This window comes from Myotis brandtii, unplaced genomic scaffold (assembly GCF_000412655.1).
Source record: "Myotis brandtii unplaced genomic scaffold, ASM41265v1 scaffold257, whole genome shotgun sequence".
In the NCBI taxonomy this organism is placed as follows: Eukaryota; Metazoa; Chordata; class Mammalia; order Chiroptera; family Vespertilionidae; genus Myotis; species Myotis brandtii.
Window position 1 is genome coordinate 1,188,724 of NW_005359757.1, and position 10,795 is coordinate 1,199,518.

The 10,795-nt window shown below is 40.8% G+C and overlaps 1 protein-coding gene across 2 annotated transcripts in view; it reads right to left on the reverse strand.

The window, feature by feature from the left end:
- Positions 1-10,795, reverse strand: part of DCBLD2 (discoidin, CUB and LCCL domain containing 2) — a 75,123-nt gene that overhangs the window by 25,595 nt on the left and 38,733 nt on the right. For both annotated transcript variants that reach the window (XR_001362443.1, XM_014541040.1), the window contains exons 3-8: positions 8,496-8,547; positions 5,226-5,298; positions 4,788-4,921; positions 2,717-2,757; positions 1,694-1,909; positions 790-914 (exon numbers count right to left, since the gene is read on the reverse strand). Coding sequence is in view for 1 of the 2 variants with exons in the window: in XM_014541040.1 (XP_014396526.1) it covers positions 790-914; positions 1,694-1,909; positions 2,717-2,757; positions 4,788-4,921; positions 5,226-5,298; positions 8,496-8,547 (641 nt within the window). In the remaining variant the exon portion in view is untranslated. The remainder of the gene's footprint in view (positions 1-789; positions 915-1,693; positions 1,910-2,716; positions 2,758-4,787; positions 4,922-5,225; positions 5,299-8,495; positions 8,548-10,795) is intronic.

Genomic DNA, 10,795 nt, shown 5'->3' on the forward strand with positions numbered 1-10,795 from the left:
GCCGGCAGGAGGCCCCGGCCAGCCCAGCCCCAATCGGGACTGGGCAAGACAGCCCCAGTAGGTCCTGATCACTGGCCAGGCCTAGGGACCCCACCCATGCATGAATTTTGTGCACTGGGCCTCTAGTATCATATTTCTGATAGAGAACTGATAGTATCATGTAAATAAAACAAAACTCACAGAGAACTGATAATATCGTGTAACTATCAAAACTTGTTAAAAATATGTGCTCATCTATCAATTCTAGATAAGAGGACTCTACCTTCCCTGGGACATGGACTCTTGTAATTATAAGATCCTTGTGGTGGAGCAAGGGCCAGGAGCCAGGTGAAAGTGATAAACATCTAGATGGGAGCCACCTGTGCCTACTCTCAACCCTTCTCAACCCCTTCAGCTGGTCTAGCACGTTTCAGCACTGTCATGTTTATTAATTTATGTACCACAGTAGAAATCTGGAAACAAATTAGGCTTTTCCAACATTCTGTGTATTGAAATGAAAAGCTTTTTAAAGACAAGAAATTATAAGTTCCCTTTTAGAATTTCCTAATAAAGTATCTAAAAATTGAATTAAAATGTAGTGAAAAAAGAATCAATAAATTATTTAACCCTCACAATCATCAAAAGTGACCTAGAACCACTGAGAATTTCCTAACCATGCTAAAATGACCAGAAGAGGGCAGAGTAAGATCAAATGATATTTAACTTTTAGATCACACAGGAGCTCCTGTGACTTTTGGCAAAGGTTCATTTAAAAAAATGTTCTTCAAAATACCTTGTTAATCATTTTACCTTATCCTGCTCCACACCAGGCTCTCTGTACACAGTCCACCTCTGCCCATCATCACTGTATAGAATTCGGTAGGCTGACACATAGTAGTTATGCTCCACCATGGTGGAGCCAGTGGTCACAATGCCTGAGGAATGGAGAGTTGCTTTCATTAATGCACATGGTCTGGTCTTTGAAGTCTGTTCACCACTGAAACATAAACACTGTTCAAACATCTTTGCCCATGACACATTACCACATCTAAGTGCAAGGTTTCATTAAATAGTACCGAAATCCTGGGCTTTGTTCCCTTGTAGAGGCTGGGAGAATTATGAGCACACATAAGGAAAGAACCATTCTATTTTAGCAGCCCGTGTTCATATCATTGTAAAATATATTGCACCTATGGAGTAAAAATGACTTCCTAGGAATGAACAGATTAAAGATGATTACTAGTATTATTTTCGGTACCAAAGCAAAATAAATCTTTAACAAAACCAATCCCAACCAATTATGCTGATCACTTGCTAAATTGCTCTAAATAATTAAATTCATACTCAGCACATGTGGAATATTATTTATAGCACTTAGAGTACACTCGTTGAACATAAATTTCTTTTAATGACTATAATAGATGGCTATTTCAGATGTCTCCAGATTCCTTTACTGAAACACTACCTTAAAAGAATCTTATTACAATAAGAAAAGCTAATAAGACTCAAATACCAACTCCTCTCCTCTGTCATGCTTTTTATAAAACCATCTTTAGTAACACTAACACCAGTAAAAAAAACTTAAAACCACATAATTAAATTTGCAGTGACTTAAGTTTCTATAAAAATCTTAGATGTCACCAGGTTTTAAAATAAAATCATAAGCTGTTCTAAAAAAAATCATAAATTTTTCTAAAAAATTACATCTCTTAACCTGTTATCTTCTTTTCCTTGTTGAGATCTATTTGTAACCACTGATACTCATCAGTGGCAAAGGCAGCCCAGGGAGGCCCCGGTTTCTTCAGCCTGGCCTTTTCGGGTCTCCAGCTGTTCTCCTGCCCTGTGTGGTCCGTCCACTCCAGCACAGATGAAGCTGTTATCTGAGGATCGGCAATCACACCAGACTCCATGCCCAGAGTTCCATAACAACCTGAAACAAAAAAGAAAGTCACTGTTTCCAGCTATAAACTTAAAATCTATAAAAACTTGCTCACTGCAAACTTTCTATTGTACCTGTACACACTAAAGCAAATACTACACTGTAATAGAAAAATTTCAAAACTAGGCATATGTTTTTTGTTTCTGTGTTTTGTGTCTTGTCAGGAACTGTGTATATTTATTTATGAGCAATCATTAGTTTAATGGTGATATATTACCCTCTCCCCAGAACAAGCTCCCAGGTCAATGGGTGACTCACACTCCTTCAGGTGTTTGCTCAAATGTTCCATTCTCCCTGAGGCTTGTCCTGATCCCATCAGTACCTCCTGCACTGCCTAGCCTTCCTCCTTCATTTTCTACATATTTTATAATATTATAAACAATACATAAATAATAACTGACTTATTCACTATTTATTGTCAATCTCTCGCTACCAGAACTTAAGCTCCAGGAAAGCAAAATTTTGTTGATTATGCTCACTGTTGTCTTCCTAGACCAGAACAGTCCCTGACGAATAAAGGAGGGCACTCACATATTTTCAGTCAAATGAATGAATTACTTTTTCAAACAAGTTCAAAAATCACCTTTCCTAGAAAAAAATTCCTTGCTTCCATCATCATTTTCCTATTAACATAGAACTTCACTTATTTCATTCATTATTTTATTAAATGCCCCTCTAACCTAATAGGTGTTATTGTGGCAACTAAATAAGAAAGTACAACAAACAGCAACTAGCACAATGTCTGGCATCCAGTGTTATAAAAATTATAGTACGTTATAAAGTCCATGAAAGGCTTACCACTCGTCTTGAATGTGAAAAGACTTGAAGATAAGTGTCCCCTGAAAGAGAGAAAGTATTTTTTTGTGTGACATATCACATAACACATGAGTTCCCCATATTTGTCTTAGTAAACCTTTTTGTGTTAAATGTATAAAGAACTAAGAGTATTCTCTGGCTATATATTGGACAATTGATAAACTCCTAGTTAAAATTAAAAGTCTATTTTCTAAGCAGAACTTCTGACATCAGCATAAATAACTGTCTCTACAAGTATCTAGTTCCTAGTTTCATATGATTGTGCAAATGTGTTCTCGTAACACATTTCTCTTTTATTTTGAGTATATATTTGAGTATATATTTCTCTTTTATCTCTTTTTCATGAAATAGACTCCTAAGCCTTTCCTATGGCAACTGCTTCTGGTGAAGGTGCACTGAAAGTGGTAAGTCTGCTGAGAGAGACTGCATTTGTTACAGGGAATCAGCATGTCTAGAACAAGTTATGGTGTTGCAGGGCAGCACTGCACTTTGATTTCAAAGATTGGGGCTCCTGCCTTGAGCATAACATCCAGGTCATGACAAGTGGATGCAACTTGTCCTTATTTAAGTACTAGAGGCCCAGTGCATGAAATTCGTGCACAGGAAGGTGGGGTCCCTCAGCCCGGCCTGCACCCTCTCCAATCCGGGATTCCTGTGGGATGGGGCCTAAAACGGCAGTTGGACATCCCTCTCTCAGTCCAGGACTGCTGGCTCCTAACCGATTGCCTGCCTGCCTGCTTGATCACCCCTAACTGCCTCTGCTTGCCGACCTGATCGCCCCCTAACTGGTACCCTGCTGGCCTGGTTGCCCCCTAGCTGGTCCTCTGCTGGCCTGGTCGCCCCCTAAATGCCCCCTGCTGGCCTGTTTGCCCTCTAAATGCCCCCTGCTGGCCTGGTTACCCCCTAACTGGTCCCCTGCCGGCCTGATTGCCCCCTAATTTCCCCCCTGCTGGCCTGGTCGCCCCCTAACTGTCTGAAAGGAAGTTGGACGTCCAGAAGATTTCTGGTCAATCTGGTCTAATTAGCATATTACCCTTTTATTAGTATAGATGAGAAAGAGAATTCATAAAAAACTCTGTCCAAAGATAGACCATGGGAAAGAAAGAACCTTCATAAAAGCATCTAGAAGAAACCAAAAGAAGGAAAGGAAGCTGACTGCATACTAGTGATGGGTATATAGCCCTGGCATGGCTTGTTCTGTGTGGCCCGCGAGCAAAGCATCATTTTTACATGGTTAGAGGGTTGTAAATGAAACAAAAAAGGGAGAAGTGACAGAGCCATGTGCCCCAGAAAGGCCTAAAATATTTGCTAGCTGGTCCTTTACAGAAAAAAATCTGCTGAGTCCTGCTTTCTACAGCTGAGGGTGTGGTCCACTCCTGTCTTCTGCATGGAAACTGGCCCAGGGCCTCTGAAGAGAAGCTGGTTTCAGACAGACTCAGTACTGTGTGTAGGACTGAGCATACCCAAGAGGCAAGATTCACAGACACAGATGAGGAGTACTGGATTTCTATCTAATGTCTGAACTTCTGCTTATTTATGCCTAGTCTAAGTTTTGTAAAATAGTGGAATGTCATGGGAACCATGAAAATACATTCTGAATATATTCTCTGAGGATGAGAGGGAGATTCATAACACTACCACTTCTGATTAATGTCAAAATTTAATTCACATCAAAGTGTTTCAATTATTCTCAGTTCATCCTGGGTCACACAGGCTATAAGGAACACAGTAGTTACGTGTTCTGGTCTTTAATATCAAGTATGGATTCAACAAAATACTTCTAGACTCTTATTCTACGCTTTTTCAACACTTAGAAAAGAAGAAACAAACCAATCAAGCTTGCAAATGACTACCTTTGGACAGAGAACAAGCCAAGTAATACAACCTTGCCTGTCCTCCTCAGTACATGCAGACACTGAGCACACAAAAATGTAAGAGCTAAGTGCACAAATGGTATTTCCTGAACACCACTAACTGTTACATTGCCGAGGCCTTACCAGTCCCCATCCCGCCCCTGCCCAGCCTGCTTATTATAAACAGCATGTATACTTACACCACAGACGTGACGTTGTTAGCCAAAGAACTTTCATAGTACGGGATACCTTTACTAATTACAACACTGATCTGGCCACCCAGGGTGTTTGACACCACTCCTGCATGCACACCAGCCATGCACAATGGCGAGGACTTGAGAAAGGGGAAAAAAAAGTCAGTTTTTTTCTTTTCTTTTGATAATTCATAAATAAGACTTACACTTCCTCAAGAAATTAGTTTATCTGGGCAGTTTTCTCAATAAACATGGGACAGATTATTGATGCCATAACATACATTTTTTAGAAGAAAAATAATAAAACATTACATATTTCCAAAAACAAACAATTCCTAGAAAAATATCACAACAAAGATGTGCAATAGGTACACATTTACCTAGTCTGAAATTTAAAAACATAAAGTCATATCACAACTTTAACATAGTCTACAGGCAACTTACATCTCTATATCCATGAGGGACTGTTCCAGATATCTCAGCAAAAGGAAGCAGACAACCAGCTGGACAGTACTTACTATGAAATAAAAACAAGTTAAAGGGCATATACTACTGTGTTTTTTTGGGGAAAAGACCAAAAGCATCACATATCCATTTTTTCAGTTCAATGTGAATATCATCATCATCATCTCACCACTCTGAGAACCAGCACTCCTAAAAACCCTTTCAGACTTTCTCCGATCTGCCCACACACATCTTTACCCACAAATTTACAACAACTGTCTCTTATTTACAAACAGCTTTGATCATTTCATTTCACAATGAATACAGACATATTTCTACTGTAAAATCTATTCACCATATTTAATAGCTACATGATATTCTATTTTGTGGATAAACCATATTTATTTTACCCATCCCCTATTGATCAAATTTATGTTGATCTAAAAGAATGTTTTGTATTCTTTCATTCACTCATACATTCACGCACTCACTTACCCACCTATGCACTCAACACATTTACTTGAATGTCTAAGTGCTGGGCTGTGTGACACACAGGGTTTACAAATGTCAACCAAACAAACATGGCTCCTGTCCTCAATGCGTTTACCTTCCAGTGGTGGGGAAGACATTAAACTGACACACAGATAGTTAATTAGATTATGATTCGGCTATGAAGAAAAGGAACTCTATGAAGTAATTGGGAGGAATCTAACTTAATAAAAGTAATACACATTTGGAATAGACTTACTATGTGCTAGACAGCATTCTAAGTGCTTCCAGTAATCCACGTAAGAACCCTACGTGGTAGGTACTATTATTATCCTCATTTTACAGATGAGGACACTGAGGAACTGTTGGGTCACGTGGCTGGTAAGTGGCAGATGCCTCCAGGGTCTGCTCACAACAGACTCTGCACTGCCTGGGTCAGGGCGTCAGGGAATGGGCTCTGAAGAAGTGTAACGCATCCTCATCAAAAGGCACTGCATGCCCTTGAGGCAGGGAACTGTGTGTGGGGAACTGAGGATGACCAGTGCAGGTGAACTGCAGTCAGCAAGGGAGTTAGTGTGAGAGGAGGCTAAAGTGGGGGCAGGGGCCAGATCATGCAGAGGCCTTGTGGGCTATGGTGAGGAGTCTGGAATACAATTCTAAGTAAAAACAGAACGTCAGTAAAGGCTTTTGACAGTACCTGTACATAATCTGGTTCATATTTTTAAGAGAGTACTGTGACCACTAGGAAGGAACCATGAGTGGACGCTGGGACAGTTAGGCAGGCAGCGCAGTAGTCCAGGCGAGAGAGGATGGCAGCTCGCATTTGGGCAGTGACAATGAAGCTAGAGAGTGGAGGGCACAAGACAGCATACCCTCTACCAGGCTGTGTGCCATACACTGATGCCAGAGCTAACTCTGCAGACCAGGATCCCCCACAAGTGCTGAAGAGCGACCCATCCCATGGAGACAGAACCATTTCTGAAGACAAAGCAAAGGTTCTTTGTGAAGAGGCAGCGAGTTGCAGGGAGGTTAGTGAGATGGTCTCAGAAGATGAGAATGACTTTGCCAAGTAGAGAGGAGTAAAGGGATCCCAGGCCAAAGTTCTGAGAGTTCAGAGCAGTGTAAGCGATCCACAGCTATTTCAACATGAATGCATGAGACGAGATTAGAAAAATGGCCAAGACCCTGGGCCAGGATCCTGAACACCAAGCTAAGGAATCTGGATAACTTTTGTCTTAATTAGGAGCACCTGGAGATTTGTAAGCTGGGGAATGATGAGATATGTACTTTAGAAAATAACTTGGCAGCAACCTCAATAGCAGCATAAGGCCAGCAAAGGTTAGAAATAAAAGGAAAAGTCAATTAGAGGTTCATTCTAGTCGAAGCATGGAATGAGGGCATAAAGCACGGAAATTGTAGTAGAAATGCTACTTGGGTAAGAACACTGAAATTCCATAATAGCCTAAACCATTCTCTTGTCCTTTTATAGAAAAGACTAAAGGCCCAGTGCATGAAAATTCGTGCACTTCAGGGGGGCGGGGGGGGAGAGTCCCTCAGCCCGGCCTGCGCCCTCTCGCAGTTCAGGACCCCTCAGGGGATGTCCGACTGATGGCTTAGGCCCACTCCCTGGGAGATTGGGCCTAAGCTGTCAGTCAGACAGACATCAATCTGGCAGCCCGGGAGTCCTTGGGCAATGTCTAAGTAACGGCTTAGCGCTGCTGCAGAGGCAGGAGAGGCTCCTGACACCGCCGCTGTGCTGGCCACCCAAGAGCCAGCTTCTGGCTGAGCGGCGCTCCTCCTGTGGAAGCACACTGAACACCAGGGGGCAGCTCCTGCATTGAGCATTTGCCCCCTTGTGGTCAGTGTGCGTCATAGCGACCAGTCATTCCACCGTTAGGGTCAATTTTCATTTTACCCTTTTATTATATTCATGCACTAGAGGCCTGGTGCATGAATTTGTGCATGGGTGGTTTAGGGTCAATTTTCATTTTACCCTTTTATTATATAGGACTAGAGGCCTGGTGCATGAATTTGTGCATGGGTGGGGTCCAGCTGGACCCACGGGAGGTTGGCCAGCCAGCCTGCCCCCTACAGTGCGCATCATAGCGACCAGTCATATAGGGTTTTATATATATAAACTAGAGGTCCGGTGCATGAAATTCATGCATGGGTGGGGACCCTAGGCCTGGCTGGTGATCAGGGCCTATCGGGGCCGTCTCGCCCAGTCATGCCGGCTGGGGCCTGCCGGCTGCTGGCCAGAGCCAGAGGGACGGGGCCAGAGGGACAGAGGGAGGGGCCGCGGAAGGTTTGTCAGCCGGGGGAGGGACTGGGGAAGTTGGCTGGCCATGGAAGGTTGGCTGTGGGAGCGCACTGACCACCAGGGAGCAGTGCCTGGGTTGAGCCTCTGCCCCCTGGTGGTCAGTGCGTGCCATAACAACTGGTTGACCGGTCGTTCGGACATAACGGTCACTAAGGCTTTTATATATATAGATAACTCTTCTACTTTTATTAGCAGTTTTGCCAGATTTTGAAGAGCAACTAGTTTTACTTTGAAAGTATATTACAATTACATTTTCATTGTGGAGAGGATCCAAATGCTACAATTAATGAAAAATGTAAACATGGTAACTCAATGGCTTTAAATAAACTCTGGTTTATTGAGTGAGGTCTTAAAACAATGTCTATGTCACAATGTACATTAATCTTAAGTGTATAAAGAATGAGGATGAAGTTGATAAAGGTAAATTTAAGGGGGAAAAAAGGGCACAAATATGGTCATACCTGAACTCAGGTTCCAAAAAGCTGGATGCAGTGTCTAAACAAGTAATTAGATCTGGAAAAGCAAAAATAAAAAAGGTGTTCAGTAATACATAGATTCACTTTTGCTGAAACACTGTTTCCAAATCCCAAATCATATTGTTCTAAATTTCAAAATTCTCAACAGCGGTCAAAGTAGTACTAATAACGTTTTACAAATTTTTGTTAATCAAGATTTCTTTCTGTTTTAAGTATCTTGATTTCTGGGCTATGCATCCCCAATGCTGTTTACTACATCACCTAGGTCACATATATACAGGGTGGGGCAAAAGTAGGATTATAGTTGCAAGTAGGTGAAACAGAGTTTATTCTTGTATTATTTTCCATACAAACAACTGTAAGCCCACTTTTACCCTACCCTGTATATGGAAGGTACATAGGTAAGTATAATTTATAGCCTTTAAACGGCTTCTATAAAATGTAACCCCTCCCCTCCAAAATACTATTTTAGTTATTGTGTGACTAAACATGATCCTTTGCTGGTTACCACAGGAAAATGATGACAAAAGAGAGGTGAGTTAATTCTGAATAACTGCAACTCAAATCTGGTCCATGGCAGGAGCAGCAGCATCAGCATTTTCCAGAAACTTATTAGAAATTCATACAGAGTATGGAAGTGTGCCTTCCTCTGGAATTTTTAGGAATAGCCTGAGGAGGATAGGTTTTAGTTCTTCTTTGACCGTTTAGTAAAACTCCGCTGTGAAGCCATCTGGACCAGGGCTTTTATTTGCTGGAAGGTTTTTGATTACTGCTTCAATTTCATAGGTAGTTATCGGCCTATTCAGGTTTTTTATTCAACCTGATTGAGTTTTGGAAGATTGTATTTTTCTAGAAATATGTCTATTTCATCTAGGTTGTCCAATTTGTTGGAGTAGAGTTCTTCATAGTATTTTTTTTACAATCCTTTGTATTTCTGTGAGATCTGTTGTTATTTAGCCTCTTTCATTTCTGATTTTATTTATTTGGGTCCTCTCTGTTTGTTTCTTGGTAAGCCTGGCTAGAGGTTCATCAATCTTGTTTATCTGTTCAAAGAACTAGCTCTTGATTTTATTGATCTTTGTATTTTTTTTTTTGTCTCTATGTCATTTATTTGCACTCTGATATTTATTATTTCCTTCCTTCTACTTACTCTGGGTTTTTCTTGTTGCTCTCTTTCTAATTCTTTGACTTGTAGGGTTAGATAATTTATTACGTTTTTGTTTTTTGAGTTAGGCCTGTAGAGCTATGAACTTCCCTCTCAAGACTGTTTTCACTGTGTCCCATAGATTTTAGATTGTGTTTTCATTGTCATTTGTTTCCAGGATGCTTTTTATTTCTTCTTTGATCTCTTTGGTAACCCATTCATTATTTAATAGCATGCTATTTAGCCTCCAAGTGTTTGATTTTTTTCACTGTTTTAATTGTAGTTGATTTCTAATTTTATGCCATTGTGATCTGAGAAGATGCTTGATATGATTTCTATCTTCTGCCTGTGTCCCAATATGTGTTCTATCTTTGAAAATGTTCCGTGTACACTTGAGAAGAATATATATTCTGCAGCTTTGGGGTGAAATGTTCAGAAGATGTCAATTAATTCCATCTGATCTAATGAGTCATTTAGGATTGCTGTTTCTTTGCTGATTTTTTGTTTAGAGGATTTATACAGTGGTGTCAATGAAGTATTAAAGACCCCTACTATGATGGTATGAACCCTCGTGCATTGCTGGTGGGAATGCAGACTGGTGCAGCCACTATGAAAAACAGTATGGGGTTTCATCAAAAAAGTAAAAATGGAACTTCCATTTGATCCAGTAATCCCACTTCTAGGAATATATCCCAAGAAATGAGAAAAATCCACCAGGAAGGATATATGCACTCCTATGTTCATAGCAGCACAATTTACCATAGCTAAGATTTGGAAACAGCCTAAGTGCCCATCAGCAGATGAATGGATTAGAAAACTATGGTACATCTACACAATGGAATACTATGCTGCTGTAAGAAAAAGAAAGAACTCTTAACATTTATAACAGCATGGATGGACCTAGAGAGCATTATGCTAAGTGAAATAAGCCAGTCGGAGAAAGATATATATCACTTGATCTCACTCATTTGTGGAATATAATGAACAACATAAACTGATGAACAAAAATAGATCAAGAGACATAGGAAGCATCAAAGAGACCATCCAACCTCAGAGGGTAGGCAGGGAGGGGGGTAAGAAATCAACCAAAAGACTTGTACGCATGCATATAAGCATAACCCATGGACACAGACAGTAGGGG